Raw genomic sequence first — 21,349 nt, forward strand, 5'->3', positions numbered from 1 at the left:
GAATGCCCATTTTGAAAAGAAAAATGTCATCTTTGAACTGTGAACTGTGGTTTTTTTCTTATTGTGTTTGTTGCTGCTTTTGCTTGTCAAAGGTTATCGGAGCATCCCTAATTGAAAGCTTTTAAAAGCGATAACCCAGAGCTCATTTTTTTAAATCACAAGCTTCCATTTTAACTCGGTTACACGTAAGAATTCTTATGGTCATTTCCATTTTTCAGTTGTGTTTACTTTTTGGTTGTTGATACTGTGATAGTAAGCAAAAGGGATAACTGCACGAATGATAGCTCCTTGAAGGACTAATAGGTTAAGTAAGCACATCTTTATCCTTACATCCCAGATGCAACCATTCTGGGTGCTTGGGCGCTGAGGGGAATGCCAGCCCTGTCCTCCCCTGCTGGTTTCTCCAGTTTCCACTGTTGGAAGCGGATAACTGAATTGGATGGACCATCGCTGAGGTGGCCCAGGGCATTTCATCGATTATTCTGAGAGTACTCAAGAGTGCCCCGATGTTTTTTTTTGTATTTTGGAACTGGGGGCTTTGCAGTTTACCAGGGACTGTCATCAGGCTTGACCTCATGTTTTCACTGCTACTCTGGACTAGATCAATCAGAGCAAGAACAATTACACTTTCTCTGCTCCTGTTCATTTTTTCTCACCCTGAAGGCACTGTCCAGGTGACACAAAAGATCCCTTCTAAACTTCTGGAGGCATGTAGGGGATTGCCTTCCTTCCCTGAAAGCATAAACTGTTCAAGAGTCTGCAAATTTTTATGATACTTTCCAAATACAGAAAAATAACAAAGGCATGGACTAAAGATTGAAAAAACAGATTTATAAAATTCCTAAATAAATTCAGGAACTTGTTTAATGTTGAGATTTTTTGCCTTTTTTTTCCCCCCTCCCATGTCACGGAGGGGCAATGCAACAGTGAGAATGGAGTGGTCCTTCAACCTGTGATTCTGGGGATAGGTTGTTGCTTGGTTGGGCTTGTGGTTTTTTTGACATCTGTAATACCTCCAGCTGCTTTTGTTCAGCTTTAGAAGGGTCTGTTGTCACTGCTGTCCTGTCCAGCTTTTTTTATTTATTAAAAAAACCCCAGCTCTACACCTGCCCTGTGGAAGATGTGTGAGGTTGATAGATGCCAGTATCACTGACATGCAATGTTTCTGTTGTGCATTCCCAGAAGAAGCTTCTGGTAACAATGTCCACAGCACACAGTACAGTATTTGAAGTAATGTTTTGCTCCTTCTTCCTAGGGTGACAAAACACAGAACTACCTCAGGATGTCTGTAATTCAGCAAGGCACAGCAACACTTCGGAAAGCAAAGAAAACCACTGTAAAAACGTGTCTAGATAACCCCTTTGTTTTCCAATGGAAAACCATCGATGGAGAAGATATGCATTTTATACTAGAGACCTTAGAAGAAAGGATTAAACATATTGGACTTAAAAAGATTGAGAGTGGAAGAAAGAAAAAACGTTCCCTGACAAAAAAACAAACAGAAAGAAAATGCGATGCCGGCACCAATGATTTCCCTAAAGAGGAAGCAGAAAGCCACCAACAAAAACCAGGATGGACTGACATAAGTATCAGAAGACAGCTTGCTATTGGAGTTAACGAAGTTACAAAAGCATTGGAAAAAAATGAACTCCTGCTCTTGCTGGTGTGCAAGTCTGCCAAACCCGCTATGATCACGTCGCACCTGGTGGAGCTGAGCGCGAGCCGCGCCACGCCGGCAGGGCAGGTGCCGCGGCTCAGCGAGACCCTCGCGCCCCTCCTCGGCCTAACGTCCATCCTGGCGCTCGGCTTCAAAAAGCACTCTGACACGTTCACTGAAGCTATAGCAGCAATAATCCCAAAGATACCGGCCTTGGAAGTGCCGTGGTTTCAGAACAGAACTGAAGAATCCATGGCTTACGCAGATACAGATTCTTCAGGAAGTCTGGAACCCGAAGAGCTTGCAGAGGTGCTGGAGGATAAGCTCGCAAGTCAGAAGCGGAAGCATACGGAAAGAAGTCAGCCCGATCTTTCACATGTAATTTTGCAGCCTTTGAAAATCAAGAAACTTGTCCCAAATCCCAATAAGATAAAGAAACCACCTCGCAAAAAGAAAAAGGCTTTTTCAGCATAACTGAGTTTGGTTCTTTCTATTAAACAGACTTTTAAATGCAGGATGGAGTACAGTTCTAACAGTTCTTTTAGGCTTTACAGTGTACAGGTCTTGAATGCAAGGTGAACTTCATGTTGCATTTGGCTGAGGTACTTTCTGCTTTAATAAAAAATATTGTTCAGACTTGAGTGTTAGTCTTTACTGGGGGTAAGTATTTTCATTTGCAGCTGGAGATCAGAGTTAAAGCCGGTAATGAACATGCCAAAGTAATTTTAAGACATAATTTATACTTCTTTGGAATGAATACAAAGCATTAAATGAATTTTGTCTTTTTACACAGATGAACATGCTTTAAGCAAAACAGATTTAAGTATAATTACTCAAACAAATAAATACCAAAAGTGAAAGTTTATTTAAACAAAGGTCCATGCCAGTATAATTCTTTTAAAGCTGGGTTCAAGTAAATAGCACAGGCAGACTTCCCTTTTGAACTCTTATTATAGTTTGTTCTGCTGAACAACTTGTTTTTGGTCACAAATGTATGCAGACTTGGGTTCCACCTGATTCCTGGTGCATGGTATGCTGAAGGAAAAGCTATTTCCAAATACAAATCCAAATTACTACTGCTGCGGTATTAAAAAAAATACTTCCATATGCAAACTATTAACACATATCCTCTGAGAAAATGTAAACCTAAACTCCATTAGATCTCTAAATGAAATCTAACATTATTTCCCAGGAAATTGACATAAGCCATATACTGTTTTATATAACGTAGATGACAACTGTAATTGCTACAAGACTGAAAATGTAATTTCTGAGTTTCCTTTAATTTTACAGGGGACTATGAACAATTTTCTAATGAGAGAGTTGGGTGGTAGGAAGGAAGGGAAGCAGCACTGCAATTCAGGCAATCAACAGCCTAGGAATTTACTTGTAGAAGAAAGCATAAAACACCTTAACTGAGTAACTTTTGTTGTTCCTTAAAAGGTAAAATTTACATTATTTTTCAGAGATTTGTTAATCAGACTTCCACTGCCATCCAACAGCTCATCTGTATTTTGAATTTATTTAGAGATTGCTTTAGTTCATGATACCAACTATGAAGGCAGGCAGTAGCAATGAGCAGTGATTGTGTAGTCATGATGCTCCTTGAAGTTTAAACACAGCATTTAAATGCTACAATTTTTGTCCGTGTGTGAGGGTTCAAGAAGAGGTGAGATTTCTTTGCCTTGCTTCACAGTCCTTTATACAAGTCCTTTTTTCTGGCTTTCCGAGTGCATAAAACTTGGAAGGCATGCTAGCACTAGTGTATTTCATTCCCAGGCTGGCTAACCATAGCATAAGAGTTGTAGCATTTAGAGCATAAGGATTAGCTTTGGTAAAGAACATAAGCACAGCAATCATCTTTCAAGCACTTCACTGCCTGCCCCGGTCTATCTCTGTCTTCAGAGATTTGGGTTCTTTCTGCAGATAAGAAGTTACTTTGGGAAAGAAATAACAGATGTTTAAAAAGCCAGATGAGAAAGGTGGTAGGGCAAGCTTTACATTTGCCAAGCCTTTGCAAACACCTAGTTGGTTCTGAGGAGTCTTACCTCCATAGCAGGACTAATGCACACAGGTTCAACCCTGGAAACAAAAGAAGGGTCTTTCCTATTGAGTTCCTGACAGTGGCCCCAACAAATCACACAGATATTAATCTTTTGTTTAGTACCTGCTTAGGAAGTCCAAGTGAGCTGCCACAATTTTTACCTCCAGAGTCATGTGAGTGCAGCTGGGACACCTTCAAGATTCAAGTTTTCTTGATGCTGTGATACTTCAGCAAAACACTACAAATGAAGAGCACTCAGCAGGGACAGAAGAGGCCATGCTTAACACTCACAAGTCCATGAACAGAACTCTTCAAGAGCTGCCCCAACACTCAGGCTTAGATGCCTGCTTCGCTCATGCTCTGGCTGATAAATTTTCTCTCTCAGCTAGAGTGCTGCACAGCTTCTACAGGAGCATGTCTCTGCCCTCCAGCCCCCTAGTGAACGTGCAGAGGGAGCCAGACAGAAGTTTATCCCCTGGATTCAGAAGCAAATGGCACTATTTTACCAGAAGAGAGCACAAGAGTAGCCATGCTCCTTCCTTCATGTGCCCTAACCTGAAGATTTAGGCAGAAGCCAGGCTGCAGGAAACCCATGTTCAAGTCTGTCTTCTACCTGGACATACTTGATCCTATCATGGCCTCAGTTTTACAAAGGACAATACTTGGGAGGATCTGCCTTCTGATTTCACAGGAGAAAAGAAATCATCTGCCTAACATTTCTTTCACTCACCATTTTTTGAGGGGAAGGAAGGCAGAGAACATGAACATATCCTTTACCAGGGCTGTGATCACCTGGGCTGTCTCAGCAAGGAAGTATCTTTGCTATGAGGACAGAGCTATGTCCTGCTGTCTCACCTCACCTCAGGCAGCCCAGAGTGAGGACTGCTGAGGCTTTGCTTTTAGGAGCTGAAGCAGAACACACTGAGCTCCTTGGTGAACCTCATCCCAGAGCACTCCATGAAAATGCCTGCCAAGGAGGCACCACCTTGTCTTCTAGGAGTTAAAAACTTAAGTCTTTGATGGGGTCAAAATTAAATCCTTCTTGTTACTTCAGGTATCACTACCATCAATTACATTTTCAGGCACTTAATTCTGCTCAGGCCTCACTCAGAGTCCAAGCTGTCTCTGCACCACCTGTTTTGACTGCTACTAGGAGGGAGGTATCAAGAGTGGCCAGAGATGTAAAGCCCAACTGCACTGTGAGATTTCTGGTGAAGTCCTTTTAAATTCATGAGGTCCTGAGCTGCTGCACAGCCAGGGGTCAAACAAACCACATTCAGTCCCTGCCTTTGTTTCAAGGAGGTCGAATGCTTTAATCAGCTATAATGCAGTAAGGGAAAGTATTTATCACTGTTTCTAGGGCAGAATCCTCTCACCACAATTCAACAAGAAAAAGAAACCAAACCACGAACCATTCACACAGTGGAAAAGGAGCGGGAAGAAAGAAAAACCCCACTGCTACAAGGTAGTGGGTAGGGCTAACACTTATGAAGAACAGACAAATTTATCTTCATGTACAGAATTAAACTTTCAGCAAAATCTGCTGTCAGAATTACAGGCATGTTTAAAAGGAAAGTTAGACATTTGCATTTCATGAGATATTCAAGTCACATTCAAAAGATGCTCACAGCACAGAGGCTTCACTACCACAATTTGGCACTTTCAGCTAGAACAGTTTCTTAACACAGATTTTCTCAGTGCTCACGCTTCTGCAGCATCCATGAGCTGAAAGAACTGCTATCATCTCTAGCTATGACGCTATGCTGGAATGCATATAAAGTGCTTCAGAAGCCACTCCCATTGCCAAGCATTCATGAGGGAATTAAAACAGCTCCACCCAACAACAAAGATCAGCCCTTCTACATTTCAGGAAGTGCAGTACAGAGACTTCCAAGGACTGAGGGCAGAGCATTTCTCTTCTGCTTACCAGCCACATATATAGCAAAACTTCTTGTTCCAAAGTCAGGATAAAAACACTACCAGGAACAATTTATGAATACATATTTACACAAGGTACTTTTCATTAGAATTACAGACTTCATAGGAAATCAGAGTAGACAAAGGAATATGTGCAATTTCGCAGAAGCGTTGAAAACATTCAAACTATAAATATCCTGATAGCACTACTAAAATTCTTAGTTTTACACACAGGGTGATGTTATTCTACTGAGGAAAAACTAAGGTATTGTGCCACAACTGTAAATTAAGTACAGTAATGTATTATCATTCTGGCAACATAGATAACACCTGCACTGAACAGTGCGATACTGTTAAATCAATCCACTGATCTATTGAAGATCAAAGTACAAATCTGTATTTTTTATTGATTTGGCAGCGTTGCTTATGGAGAAACAAATGCACTAGTTAAACCAGTACACTGTCATACCGCTCCAGTTACAAAAACATCCAGGACTTTCATAGAGCTACAAAGGTATCATACTTTCATGATTTTCCCCCAAATGATGATATCCATGTTAAGTAAATAAGCAAAGATACTCCAGTTTGTATCCTTCATTCTGTTACACTGACATACATACATCACCACTTAATAAATAGAAATGCAGCAGTTCATCCACATAATAGCAAATATTTTTGTACCCTAATCCACCACTGAAGTTCAGTTTATACAAAACAGTCTTTTCTACAGAGTGGAAAAAAATACCTTCTCATCCAGGTGCAAGCTAAGCTTTGAAACTTAAATGAATGTGCTTTTTATTCTTTTCATGGACAATAGAAGAGTTTCATGAACCGTCTGATCTATCTGAAAATGCATAAATTTGGTCACATGTGGATGTCTTCATTGATCAGATTTGATGGACTATTTCAGTATCACTGACGTTGTGCTTTTACTCCTCTTGAACAAGACCATTTCAAGAGCTATGGAGATCAAATTAACTCAAAGGATGACCTCAAGAGTTCTAGAAACATAAGCATTCTCATTGTAATACAAGACCAACCTAAAGGAAGAAGAAAAATATAGTATTTTAGTTCAAGTATGGCAGTAAATCTAAACATCAGCAGTCTTCTGCATCTCAATTATAGATCATAAACAGGGCCAATTACATTATTTTTAAAACTTCTGCCCATTGTTGGCCAGTGTAGATTAATGTACCATTACATCTAATGGAATTCAGGAACTCATTTTTCTCCCTTACCTTTTCAGCTTCCATGCCCGGACATCTCCAGTTGTACAAGTAATACTGCAAATTTCCATCTCCAATCCCAAACTTGAGTTTTTCCAGGAATGTTTTGTTTTCCATTAAGTCTAGTGCATTGAACACGTCAAATCCTTTCTGGCAACAGCAAAACATTTTTAAAATTTTACTTTTGAAATTTTCAAATGACACACAAATGATACTTTACAGAGTGGCATACGGTATCCAAGAGACTTCGGCTAATTAAAAGGAAAAAATACAATGGAATAAATCTTGCCTTTTAATTAGGTACACACACGAAGACATTTTCTCAATAAAAACTAAAATATAATGCACAACTGCGCTTGAAGATTAGCTCCAAAAGGGTATGAATTTTAAAGCCATTTTCAGGGCCTAATGTCTAAAGAGTCCCTAAAGCGTTTTCCATTATTTTACCCTTAGAGACATGCATTTTTTACAGTCACATACAGTATTTTGACACATATGGCCTATTCTAGTTGAAGCTGCATAAATACAGTTACTGTGTTTTTCAGCAATTGATCATTCTGTTAATGATAAACATATTTTTGTGATTTAGTCCTTTTCTGAAATGTCATTCTCTTTAGAACTCAAATCTGTCATGTGATTCTCCCTCCCTTACTTATGCACCCTCTACCAACTCCTCTTTTCATAAACCTCCTAAATTCACCACAAAGAGACATTTTTTGTCTCAGAAGATCCACATGGCCAAATCAGTCTCAAGAGTTTTTTCTCCATCAACACATACTCAAATCCTTTCTCCTCACTGGGAACTCTTAACAAGCAACCTAAACCTCAGGTCTGGTAAGCCACTGCAGCAATAATCATCACATATGGAGAGCTGAATTTGCTCAGGGGTGTGGATATAAAATCCATTTATTTGCAATTTATTTGCAATTAACTACAAGGGAGTCTGACCTAAACTCCTGGAGTCTTGATAGCACAAAGGAACAGCACCAGCAGGACATGATACACTTTTAAGACAAAAGGTACAAAACAATAATGCTCAATTACTTAAGCACAAGAAGATGGGGTAAGGAACATTCTTTAGTCAGGAAAACAATTAATTTTTTTTTCTTTTAAATGAGCATCCCATATTAGGAAAAAAGAGGTCTGAAGAAAAAGAGCACTTAAGCTCTTCATCAGGACTATTTAAAAGACAGTTACAAAGCACAGACAGAGAGTTCAGTAAGGCTTCCTGCTACCTTATACAAAGATCATTCTGTGTGCAGATGACACCATGCTAAGTTAAATGTGCTGTGAAAAACATGCAGAAATAAGACAATGAGGTGACAGTATTTGACATTTGGCATTGAAAGTAAATTTTGAAATATTCCAAGTAAGTAAGTAACAGTAATCTCAGAAGGCAGGAAGGGAAATGGGGGAGAATAGAGACACGCTCTAGATACAAGCACACTAAGCTGTGCAATTAAACACTCAAAATTCAAACAAAACTTTACAGATGTAGTTTTAATTCTGTATCTAAATATCAGCAGATTACTTTCAGGTTAGGATCTTCTGAGAGGGATGAAAAGGTTTCTGTTTCAAGCTACTTTCTCCACAGCTCTGACAGACCACTTAACCAGACTCAGAAGAGAATTTCTTCCCTGTGTTCTAGATCTAGAAACTTTGTGTCAGTTTCAACAATAAAATATGCAGGGTTTCAGAGGAGTTATCCTGATGCAAAATCTCACTCTGTCTCCATGCAGAATGCATAGAACCTAATAACTCAAAATTTCGGGTTTTACTTTGAAGGTCAGGTGTTTTGTCCTGTAACTGCCAAACTAATTCCAAATTAATTTTATATAGTGTGATATGAAGATAAAAATAAACATTAGCTGGCATGCAAACTTTTAAAGCAATTTGCTGAGCTGAATTTGTACCTCCAAAACCCATGCTTTGGAGTTAAAGTACCGAGAGGAGACTGTGGTGGAGACTGTCCCCAGACAAGAGCCAAACACCTACACAGCCTTTGCTTTATTCCTCTCCCACAGCATGAGGAGAAAATAGAAGGAAGGTAAGATGTCTTGTGAATTGAAATAATGACAGTTTAACAGGGAAAGCAAAAGCTGAAGGTGCAAGGGAAGCAAAAAGAAGAATACATTCACTACTTCCCACTGCCAGACAGATGTCAAACCACTTCCTGGAAGCAAGATCTCAGCACGCATAATGATTGTTAGGGAGCATAAATGCTACCACTGGAAGCATCCTCCCTTCCTCCTCCTTTCCTTCAGCCTTTTTTGTGGAGCAGAACATCATATGGTGTGGAACATCTCTTTGGTCAGTTGGGGTCACCTGTCCTGGCTATGTCCCCTCCCAAGTTCTTGTCCACCCTCAGCCTCCTCAGTGCAGGGGACAGAGAAAGCCTTGAGGCTGTGCAAGCACTGTTCAGTAACAACCAAAACACTGGTGTGTGATCAGCCCTGCTTCAGTGACAAAGTGCAGCACCATATGGGCTGCAAGGAACAAAGTTAACCCCATGCCAGCCAGACTCACTATGTTTGTAAACAAAGGCTGTGAATAGGACTGCATTATCATCTCTGTTGCCTTACCTCTCCTCATGTCAAACTCAACTGCCAGATCTGCAACTATAATTAGGCATCTAATGATGCATTACAGGCCCAGCAGGTACTTAAGAAATCCACAGGTGTCTAAATCCCAGTATTGCAAGAGATATAAGATGATCTGCTCAAAAGGAAAGAGCTGCATTTCACATTGAGAGAAATGTATGCAGGGGAAGGTGCAAAGCCTTGGGGACAGACCATGGAACTGCCTCCTCACCTGTCCCACCACGGCCTAGAGAGTGGCCAGACACACAGCCTAGAGAATGGCCAGACACACAGCCTAGAGAATGGCCAGACACAGCTCCCTGTGCCACACTTCTAACCCAGACCAACCTTTTTCCACCTTGACTTTTAAGAATAATTACCAGTATTTTTAGTCACTCCTGAAAATTATACTGGCTTCTCAAAGTCTGTCTCTGAACTTCCTTTTGGATCATTCTGGAGCCTGAACAACAATATTTCCCATAACCATCCAGGAATTTTTCCCTGACATACAAGTTACTGAACTGCTTCTTGGTTAACAAGCCTCAGCAAGCAGTTCCCATCACAGATGGCAGCTCAGCTGAGGTGCTGCATGAACACGGCTGGGACAGACAGGCTGAAGACTGTGTGGCTGCTTTGATGCAGCCTGAAGTCTGAACAGGTACAGCCTCTGCAGACCATCACTGGCTTCATCCAGAACCAGCACAGAAACCCCTGGGGCAGGTGCAGGCAGCTTGGAGCATGGCCTGCCAGGGCACTCCCCAGGAGGCTGTAACAGAACCAGCAATGCAGGAAGGAGAAGCAGAAAACATTCCTGTGCCTGCAGCCTGCTGGGAATGGTGGCAGAGCGGGTGCTATGGACCACAGGAAGTCTGTGCAGTGCTTTGAACCACCCAGGGCAAACAGGTCTGTGCAAATTCAGAGTGCTGGTATGTGCCGTTGGTGCTAGCACTGCACTCCCATGAAACCACAGTCACTGAGAGCTGAGAGATAGCTTTTCATTAGACAGTACTAAACTCTCAAAATTCTTCTGTTTAAGAACTTCATTTATAGTCTTTTCCCTTCCATTCAACCAAACATCTATCAGTATAATTCCATACCTAAGGGTATGCTTAAAAGCTACACCATGACATCATCTACAGAGCTTTACATGGAGCAATGGTAACATGATAAAGCTCACATAAATAATTTCTAAAATTTTTAGGAACAAAAAATAATCTAAAAAAGCAAAATGTATTTGATAGCACTTATTAATTCATCTCCAAGGGAAAATATTCTAGTGATACTTATCATTCCTCTGATACTTAGTGACTGTGGTCATCAGTGTGCTCCCTGGTGTATCCACAGTTCAAGCTAATGAAAATACTTTATGCATTTGTCATTCCCCAGCATCACTCAGAGTAAAAAGGAAAAACAAGCATACTGCTTTATATTTTGATATATATATTGTATGTGTCTCATCAACTGCACTTTGTGCTGTAAATGCACTGGCATGGATAAATTACTCCAGTTCTTACCTTGCCACTACTCCTAGGAATACTTTTGTGAATGAAGCAGAAAAAAAACAACCTACAACTTACCAATTTAGCTATAATGAGTGCATCATTCATTAAGTCCAACAGGGGAGTCTCTGTATGAATATTGTAAAAGGAATAGGCAGCTTTGAGACTTTTATGAACAGGATGATGCATCACTGTTGAAGGTAATGTGTAGAAACTGAGGAAGTCTGTTAAAATACCATTTGAACCCTATAAAAAACCAAAACAAAAAAGTCCATTAATAAGTAATCAGTTACTGGTTAGGCTGATGTGACAGTTCTACAGAAAGCAATAAAGGCAGCAAGGTTTGTGTACTGTAAGTACTATGGCATAGCAGCTAGTCTTAGCTAAGAGGAAACAAACATTTAGATTTTTCTAGTCTATTACACCATTAACATTCTGACAAACAATTGCCAAAGCAGTATTTTTCTATGGACAAAGCTAACAAAGCACACTTCCACTGAAAGTATCAAAGTTTTTTCTGACTGAACTAATTTTTAATAAAATATTCTTAAAATATTATGGATATTTTAAAAACCTGATGACATTCACATCAAACAATATTTTTCTCATCTTTCTAAAAACAGAGAAAAAATATACTGTGCTGGTATACAAAGCATATTTATAAAAACTCCCTAGAGTATCTCCAAGAAAATAAGGTAAAGGAGACACACACCTTGCTTGTTTACTTTACTTTTGAATGACTAGTAACCACTAATTAGAGTTCAATGAAGGACCTCACATGGCTCCTTAAATTAATAGTACTTCTACAGTAAAATGTAAAACAGTTGAACATACCACATGTAAAAAAGCTTTTGTCTTAGAGCAGGTACAGATTCTGTAGTAGAGTAATACTAACTACAAGGAACAGAAAAGTTATTGAGTCACTCACTAAATTCAGTAAAGATGACAAAAATATTAACTCATAAATTATACAGAGTACTTTAAGGTTTTATATCTGCACATTACAAAGATGACTTAGAAGTCTGACAGTAGCTTCTCCAGGTCACACAGGTCTTAAAAAGATTTTAAGCACTAACAAACCTACTTTTTGTATAGTAAAAAACTAGTTCAAGAGACAGCATAAAAAAGTAAGTGAAGACTGTGCTATTTAGTTAATGTGGCACTGTTAATGTCACATTCATGCTAATTCTGATGCTTGTGAACTCTCCTGTAGGCTTCAACTCAAAAAGCAAGTCAAAAACCAACTCAGGGAGCAGGGCAGAGGGCAGGGAGAAGAGGGAGTGGAGAAAGAAGGTGGGACTATAAATTAGACCATGGAAAAGTCCAGTGAGCACTAGACCCACTACAAAGCAGAAAGCTAAGTCTGGACAATAAAAACTGATGAGCAGGACCACTCATCTCCAGCAGCTCTAGGTTCCCTAATTCAGCTGAGGCTCCTGCACAAATTCAGGTTACAGTGTGGGAACCCTGAGCTTCACAACCTAGGGCTTTTTTATGGGGAGAAAGTTTAGGGATGTTAGTCCTGATCATTTAAAAATAGCATTATCACTTTAAGCAAAGTAATACACTGTCTAAATATGCTGTCTACAACTGATTTTGTATGGACTCAAAGAGAAGGGTGTATCTTTCCACTAGCTTTAGTGCACCTATTCCAAACATGTCTGGGAGATTTCCAATTCAAATGCACTCCTATTCCTGCACTCCTTATTTTGAGAGAAGCATTATGGCCAACTCTCTGGAGGGTGGGGGGGTAGGTGTGTATGCATGTACATATATATATATATATATATATATATATATATATTCATATATATACACATATGTACACACATTCTTTTACTGGAAAAAAAACCCCACTTTACCAGTGTGTAAAAAAAAGCAAACCATCAAAAAACATAATTCCCCCAGCAGGTGCTTCTAAAATTAGTTTTTTTAAAACAGAATTTTGTAATGGTGTATGGCAGAAACATGTACACCTGGGAGAATGATAGCCAATTCAAACCAAATCCTTATCTGAGTCATGGCACCATTTTTCCTTTTTCTAGAAAAGGAGGTTTGAAGACCACTGCTTAGTATCATGTCATACCTCTGTAAAAAAGAATCAAGAAATGCAGGTGGAAAAGTTGATCTTAAAATATGTAGGGCTCTTGTCAAGATAGTGATGTTTTGATATTTCAGAATTCTTCTTTAAGATATTCCATTATAAGAGCACTGCAGTTTATCACAGGCAAACATTTTCTTATTAAGAGAATGTAATACAAAGAACAAAGCTTGTACTCATGGTATCAAATTCTACCTATCTATAACACAGATATTTCATATTGCCTGCATTTCAAAAACTTGATGCTGATATGAACTACTGTCTGGCACTCTGGGAGCAGAGTGCTCCGAACTACTGAGGGACACTCACTCACATTAATACACTTTAGTGCATATTTTACCTCTACCACGTAAGTGTCAATAATATGATCCCGAGGCAGGAACCAGTGGGCCACCTCTTCTTCATCCATCACAGGAGCAAGATTAAACTGTTTCAAGTAAGTATTGATTAATTCTTGTACTGCTTTAGTATCTTTTTGTTCCATTGGTCTCAAACCTGAAGTCTTTGTGGCCTTAGTAAAAAAAAAAAAGAAAAATAAATGCTAGGATGTTAAAAGGAAAACTGCACACACAGCAAAGGCTGAAAGTAGGTTGCAGAGTCACTCCACTTGCTATAATGCATTCATTATTAGCCTACTTTATCCCAGCCATCTAATTCATTATGCTATTTTACAAACGGCTTTCAATCAGAATTCCCTCTCTTCTAATTATTGGGACAGTCTGGGCCACTTCAATCTTTTAATTTCATTATTGAAACAGCTTCATTTCTCCAGAGGAAGACATACCATCACCAGCTGCCTACACTTTGTGCAGTTTGTATTTTTTATTTTTTTTAGGTCAATCTATTTCTTATCTTCTTTTAAACTATGTGACGCCCAGACACTGAAACAAAACAAAGAAACTTGCATATCAGAAGTTATCTCAAGACAAGAACACATGCAATTCAAACTTTTGAAAATTGCAGTCAAGCTATACATCAATGTCAGCTGATTAAGTTTAATGATAAATTTTTTAACAAAAAAGATTCTACCTATTTTTAGCACTTGTAAACTTCCTTGCTAACAACCTTCTATACAGGCACAACTGCTATTCTGGTAACAAGAAAGCCTCTCATAACTTACAGCTGCCTTAAATTAAAAACCTATTTTAACAAATATTTTTCTGACTTTAAACATCAGAAAAGGAAAGAATTACTTTCTAGTATTATGCAATTATTGTTTAAACAAGCGAAAGTGATTAAAGATTTCCTCCCATCTTTTGCCAGCCTTCCTGGATAATTCCTTTTGGGGAGGCTAATGCTTGCTCTCCTCAGTGCTCATTTATCCTGCCTCATCTGTCTGAGCTACATACTTGGGCACGTATCACATTAATCATGGCAACGTTGATGGCAAGAGCAGCCAGGTAGAGACTTGATTACTGGAAGCCTGAAATGAGTGTAGCTGATTATGCTTTGCCCAAAGGGCATTATTCTGGGGGAGATGTTTATTCCTGCACTCTGGGAGTCAGCAGAGATGAGAAATCAAGGCCCATTTTGCCACAGCTCTGGCCTGTGTATTACTTTTCAGTCTTCCTGCTTTTCTAGGCAGCCTGGGACTATATTTTGACTCCACAACAGCACATCATCTGTATTTTAAATGTTCTCATTCCAGAAGGGTGTACACTTGACATACAGGAAGGATGGAGGAAAAGCAGCTGGGGTGGAAGATCTTTTTCCCCCCAGTAATGCTCAGAATCACCACCAGTAAGTCACTATTTGCAATCCCAGAGGTGAGGGAAAGTGTACAGGACTGTGCTAAAATTTGTTTCTCTGGGCACGTAATCATGCGACTGTCCAGCATCGGGATCTCAGCTGGTCAGGAGGAGACAACAGAGACAAACATACTCCTGTCCTGACTCTAAATACTGACAAATTTTACTTCTTCCAGAAAACTCCTTGCTCAAGAGATTAAACACTTAGGAAAAAAACACTTTTATTTTTTGTATCTATAGGTACATGCACAGCCTTTAGGGAGGGTGATATTTATTAATTACAGTATTTATTACACCTGAAAAACATTTTTAATTCAGGCTGTTCTAGTGATTAGGAATGATTAATTCTCTTAAAGGGTGATGAGCTCCTAGTGGCAATGATATTCCAAGGACATTCAGAAAAGAGGTTAAAATGCAAGAAACAGTGTTTGGTGCTGAGGGACAGGATAACATGGACTGAATGGACAAATTTGTTTGACAGTAGTGTTTATAACTGCCTGAAACTGAGGAGAAAAACCTTCAACAGCACTTAATCCCTTTCTCAGAAAAAAAAAGGCCTCCAAATAAGCCCAAAGCACAAGACCTAAAGAGAAAACATCAGAACAAAGATTAAATCTTTATTTTCCACTGAGAAGCTCCCAAATCCAACCTAAAAATAACAAAAAATCTGAGTTTTATGGACTCCTACATCACTTAGTTTTAAAAGCTGATTTTGAAAACACCTATCTTCTATTTGCACGTCTACGTACACTGTATGTTTGCCTTAGCTATATTTTATGGATGAGATAATGATATATTACTTATTTTCCATAATTCACTTCTCTGTTGAAACTTGGTTTTACGATAAAGGAAAATGATCAGGATACAACTGCTATTTCTAATGATTCTCTGTAGTTCCACCTTTGGTAACTACAAGTAAGATCCTTATGTTTTAATCACTTCCTCAGTTGTTTCCATAAGCAATGTTACTAGAGCTGCCACCAAAACCTACACTTGAAATTGTGTATTGCACTCTTCAGAGTGTTAAAAATGCCTTCAAGACTTGATGGAAGCTATATTTAGCTGCCCAAGATTAAAACCCAATTAATTTGGTTCTAAGTGCTGCCTTGCACACAAGGGAGAAGCTGTGTGTGCAGCACAGGTGGCACCAGGCGGAGCAGGAAACGAGGCTCTCCCACAGCAGCAGGAGCACAGATCAGGGCATGGCACGTGCTTTAGTCCAAGGGCTGCTCAGCCTGCTGCTCAGATATCTGAGCACTAAGAGAATCTGCAGCATCAAGTCAAATACAGCAACAGACACAATTCTCCAAAACCAGATAAATCGTTATAATTACTATGAGTAAGGAAAAAAGGTATTGTTTTTAACTAAAGGAGAGGGTTTGTTTAAATAGAGGTTTACTGATAAGGCACAGGTAAGGGATACTCTGCAATCCCGTGAAAAAAGGTAGCTTTTACAAGCAAATAAATTGTTTTCAGCTATAAATCTCAGTCTAAATGCTACAGGCTATTAATTACAGCAATGAGATTTTTAACAGTACATAGCATTTACAGTAACTTGCCCTGTCATGGAAATGCACCCTAAGGCTTTTTGCAAGCGTAACTATTAGCTGAAAACATAAGAAAAAAAAAACAATTACTAACCTAGCTATGCCAGAATACTTGGTTTTTACTAGACCATGCAAACTAACAGTGCACAACATTGTGAAGTGGCTTTTACTGAGCCTGCCCAATGCAAAACAACACTCTCTGACAGTACAGAAAAAAATGTGAATTAGAGTGAAATCAACAATACAATTGTATTCAGCCAAGTTGCTGATGGACTGCTCTGAGAATTTTATGACATGAACTGTTGATTTTCTGTTCCAGTAATCTCTTATCAGATTAAACATACCGAGAATAGTCTTACGCATCTTCAACTCAATCCCACATGTTTGTGAAGTCAAGCTTTCTGGGTTTTTTTTTCCTTTGTTTAAGGATTTTAGGTTAAAATTTGTATTTTCTCCATAGAGATCCAGATTTCCAGCAATAGTCTCTTCTGTTTAGTATAGCCCTTAAGGTCCTTTGCATCAACCAGAGATTATTTTTTTAATGTCCTGCATGCACTGCCTTTACACAGAAAAGCCTGTGCTGTCAGAGACAGATGGAAGGTTATTTTGGGCCTCACAATAACTGTGGGGATTCTCTAGAAGTCATACTGCTTACATCAGGAAGTCTGTAGAGCTTCATTGTTCTTTGTAGAGTCATGTTTCTACTCAAATGTGAAAATTTCACCTCCACCAATTTTCTGGGATTTAGTGATCGATGCCAATACCTGGAAATACAACCAAATCACAAATTTAAATAGTATTTTAAGTGTCACTTGCATCCATTGCCCTGCTTTCTTGCTTCCTCCTTTTCAACTCTCCAAATTTGTTTCTAAGCAAGCCTGTAATACATCTATAAGAAGGCTGATTAACAAAAAAAAAAAATTAAGGAAAAGCTATATCCAAGTAATAGGTTTTAAAACAAGCCTGCTATCACAGTATTCTCAATCTAAGCAAATGCTTTTTGATACAGAATGAATAAGCACAGAGCTAAACATTTTAGCATTTGTCACAGCCCTGAAAAACTCACCATAGATACATAGCAACATTTATTTTCTTGTGCAGACAGGACCCTCTGCTCATGTCTGAGAATTTTTTTTTTTTTGAAGGAACTGTCCCTTTCCTGGGAGGTCATTGTGCAACAGAGCATCTCTGGTTATTCTAACACAGCAAAGCTTTTTATTTCTCCCCCCCCCCCCCATCATTCCTTACAGAAACTTACAGGATCTTTGGTGTTGATAGGTACAAAACAATTTCAAATCAAAAGGAACTCTGTCCTCCAGAATCTAAACAGCGGGACTGAAAGTGCAGGAACTGAACTTTTCCAAGTAGAAATAAAATCCATTCCAAGCACATTAAATTATATTTGACTGTAAGTCTTCCCACATGTTCCTGTATTTATCAAATGCCAATAAAGTCCTCCTTTCTCCAAAAAAGATAAAAGTATTTCAAAAAAGCAAATCACAGAATTACCAGAAATGCTCTGCCGTCTCTGACAAGCAAACAGGTTAAAAGGGAAGAGTCCCAGCAGGGACACAGGCCACTTGACAAACACAGGTAATACAATGTTGTCATTGCTAGCATGGCTGCCACCAGAACGTCAACAGAAACATCTGTTAGTCTATTTAAAGTATGCTAAACAAACCACAAATTAAATTTTAGTCCGAGAAGCTGTTTTATCTGAGGCACTGGGAGGGAAGGGGGGATAAAAAACCCCAACACCAAAAAAAAACCAACAGTGACAAACACTCAGGCCTTCAGGTTAGTCAAGGCCACAACATTTAACAGCTTTGAATTCTATGCTTTTCCTGTTTTTAGACAATTAAATTAAATTTTCTTAAAAATTACTGTTATAGGAGCCAATAATATTAAGAACATCACCTAGGTTACCTGCAAGTGGCCACAGGTTTGGGAAGTACCACCCCAGCAGTGTAAACAGCCTGAAAAATTCCTTCCAAGTTTACTCTTCTGGTTATTTCCCGAATCAATACAGGTGCCACCCGTTTAGACCTCAGTTTCTTATGGACACACAGAAAATTTATTTCTACCATTTTCTTCACACTAAAAAGACATTAAGTAGTGGAAAAATTAAAAGAGAGTTACACACTGCATGTTTCCATTTTTATAATTATAATTTTCCATACTGACAGAAGAATTTGAAGTAAAATAAACTTGTCTGTGACAAAGTACATCTGCAACAAACACTAATCTGTGCCTCTGTGACTGCAATGACAAACTGCAATATGCAAGCCATCTCTAAGAGGTTTGCAATACTCCTTTACCAGAGCTCTATCAAGACTTAACTGATTGCTTTAAGATGCAGTATAGCATCCAAGCAATGCTATGTGGAGTCACAATGCTTTATGTTTGTCAGTGCATGAAGACTTGGCCAAGAAGCCCAGCTGATCAAGTAGAAATGCTTTCTAGCAGGGTCAGAAAATTGTATGGCATTATCTGTATCATCCATCACTAAGAAGATTCCTTAAATAAATATTGGCGCCCTTCACCTTGTTCTCTCTTTTTAAGTTCTCTATAGCAATGGATACCAGTTCAAGGTTTATTTTGTGGCATTACTCTTTAACAAATACAAAAGTACTGGTGCATTTTACCTGTCATAAATACGAATATTTGCAGGGATGGCACTTATGAATCCTACCAGCTTTTTGTTTGAAGACACTCTAACCCCGCAGTGCCACTGCGGTAACCAGCCCGGAGGACGCAATGCCCTAGAATTGATGACAGAAATAATTACAAATTACTGCCTAAGAAGATGTAATAAAAACACCCTTCATTGCACTCCAGCCAGAACAGAATGTGGAACTTGCTACTCACCACAGAAGAAATTCAGGTGAATAATCAAACCTAAACATATTATCATCATCTTCTACGTAATTCTCATTTAATAGTGTGTATAACTCCTTCAGCTGAAAACATACACAAAAAATCCAAAGACTTATCCACATATCAATCAGAAAAAACTTGAATTATTTTAGATACATATGAAAATTGTTCTACTTACAACTTCAGCATTGCTAAGATCCAATGTGTCCCACATAAAACCTTGTGGCAAAGAATATGGCTCTAGGCGGACATTGTCCTTATCTGGTTCAATTGCACCATGTGAAGTTATGACTTCATCTTTTGAGGGAGGAGGAAGAAAAAAAAAAAACAAACCAAAAAACTGTTACATTGCTAGCTTTCCTGATAGTTCTGTAAATACATTTAATTCACATCATGTATTTCCTCATAATTATGTAAATGGAACAAGAAGCTTTTTAAAAATGATGAAAAAATTAGTATTATTAGTTTACACTACTTCTCATTCTCATAGACCACATTCAGACTAATGACTGTCTCATCATAATATTTAGAGATATGCACAGAACCACTTCATCTCAACTGGTACCCTGCATTTCATAACACAAGAGAGAAGAACTTACCAGCACATGCACAGCATTTAGCCAGCCATGAGCTCCACAGCCTCATCATGAGAACATGTACTCACAGCTAACAAGCTATGGCTCAGATCCTGTTTACCACCGACTTGAACAGACCTGAACTCAACAGGATTACTCAGGAGCAGTGCCATAGCAAAGTGAGGGCATTTCAGAGATACTGTTGGCATGTGAAATGTATTCCTAAAATCCTACTTGAAGGCATGCTTTCTTCTCCTCTCTTACTTTACAGCACCAGTCCTCAGCATACACTAATAAACTGCAGCTGTTCCTCTTCTAAGGAGCAGCACCTACTAAATCATAGAATCATTTAGATTGGAAAAGACCTGTAGATCAGTCCAATCACTAACCTTACACTGCCAAGCCCAACACTTAACCATGTTCCTAGGCATCATATTTACATATCTTTCCAATACCTCCAGGGACAATGACCCCACTACTTCCCGAGGGAGCCTCTTCCAATTCTCAACCATCCTTCAGTGAGCAGATTTCTCCTAACATCCCATCTAAATCTCCCCTGGCACAGCTCCCCTTGAGGTAGTTTCCCCTTGTCCTTTTTAGCTGTGAGAAGAGGCTGACCCCCACCTGGACACAACCTCATTTCAGGTAGTTGTAGAGTGATAAGGTCTCCTCTGAACCTCCTTCACTCCAGGCTAAACAACCCCAGCTCCCTCAACCACTCCTCATCAGACTTGTGTTCAGACCTTTCACCCTTCAGGTTTTTAGCCCCCCCCAGACTCAGTCCAGCATCTCAGTATCTTTCCTGTAGCATTGTCCTTTAAGTCAGATTTCACTGTCAGGCTTTGGATCTCCTGATTTTCTCCCTGCATAACCTCGGCATCCTTGCAGTCCCTTTGGTGGTGCATCTCTCCATCCACCCTTGGGCCTGCTCTGTGATCTCAGGAGCTCCCACTAAGCCTTGACCGAACCAGCTGGGCAGTGAAATGTCCCTTGACCGTTAATAGGAGCTCCTGCACAGTAAAGGTGGGAGTGACACTGACTGTACCACAATCATCACTTGCCTGAACAAGGTGGGGAACAAGGGATAATCAGTTATTCCCTAATAACCAGCTATTCCCTGACAGCCTTGAAACACCATTTACCTGAACTGTAGCCCAAGTGAAATGGTATCATTGTTACTGGATGGGATTTTTCAGCTTTTCTTTTTCAAAAATCAGTTACCATGTGGGTTACCACCAGGAAGGAAACTTAGTGATGATTAAAGCCAATTATCTGGCAATCCTAGGAAGAGTGGTCCTAAGTGAGGCCCTTTACAGTGCCCTGGACCACAGTGGGCTGCACCAGCTGGTCCCTCTGAGAGGGATGTCTTGCATACCCTCAAGGCTGTGATGCTCTGAAGACTTGCTGAGCACGAGGCCCACACTGACACCCTCCACTCCTCAAAGCTCAACCCCTGCCTGCTGAGAAATGCAAGGGACTCAATGGATGTCACTGGGCTCAAGGGGAATTTTTAACAGGCACCTTTGAACACAGTAGCACGTAAACAACTCTGTGCCTGTGCGCAACGTGAGTTAAGTAT

The 21,349-nt window shown here is 39.5% G+C and overlaps 2 protein-coding genes across 2 annotated transcripts in view; one reads left to right on the forward strand and one right to left on the reverse strand.

The window, feature by feature from the left end:
- The first annotated feature begins 883 nt into the window (after positions 1-883).
- Positions 884-2,293, forward strand: RPP38 (ribonuclease P/MRP subunit p38). Its single transcript, XM_005418595.2, has 2 exons — positions 884-1,010; positions 1,274-2,293. Exon 2 carries the CDS (start codon positions 1,283-1,285, stop codon positions 2,129-2,131), a length of 849 nt encoding a protein of 282 aa, XP_005418652.1. The 5' UTR covers positions 884-1,010; positions 1,274-1,282; the 3' UTR covers positions 2,132-2,293.
- A 206-nt stretch (positions 2,294-2,499) lies between these two features.
- The window catches only part of NMT2 (N-myristoyltransferase 2), a 32,803-nt gene continuing 13,953 nt past the window's right edge, over positions 2,500-21,349 (reverse strand). Inside the window, exons 6-14 of the mRNA XM_005418596.3 lie at positions 19,374-19,492; positions 19,187-19,278; positions 18,964-19,080; positions 18,245-18,415; positions 16,974-17,082; positions 13,364-13,534; positions 11,001-11,168; positions 6,857-6,994; positions 2,500-6,658 (exon numbers count right to left, since the gene is read on the reverse strand). Of these exons, the coding sequence (XP_005418653.2) occupies positions 6,638-6,658; positions 6,857-6,994; positions 11,001-11,168; positions 13,364-13,534; positions 16,974-17,082; positions 18,245-18,415; positions 18,964-19,080; positions 19,187-19,278; positions 19,374-19,492 (1,106 nt within the window). The 3' untranslated portion in view covers positions 2,500-6,637. The remainder of the gene's footprint in view (positions 6,659-6,856; positions 6,995-11,000; positions 11,169-13,363; positions 13,535-16,973; positions 17,083-18,244; positions 18,416-18,963; positions 19,081-19,186; positions 19,279-19,373; positions 19,493-21,349) is intronic.

The sequence above is a fragment of the Geospiza fortis genome, unplaced genomic scaffold, assembly GCF_000277835.1.
Source record: "Geospiza fortis unplaced genomic scaffold, GeoFor_1.0 scaffold138, whole genome shotgun sequence".
NCBI lineage: Eukaryota > Metazoa > Chordata > Aves > Passeriformes > Thraupidae > Geospiza > Geospiza fortis.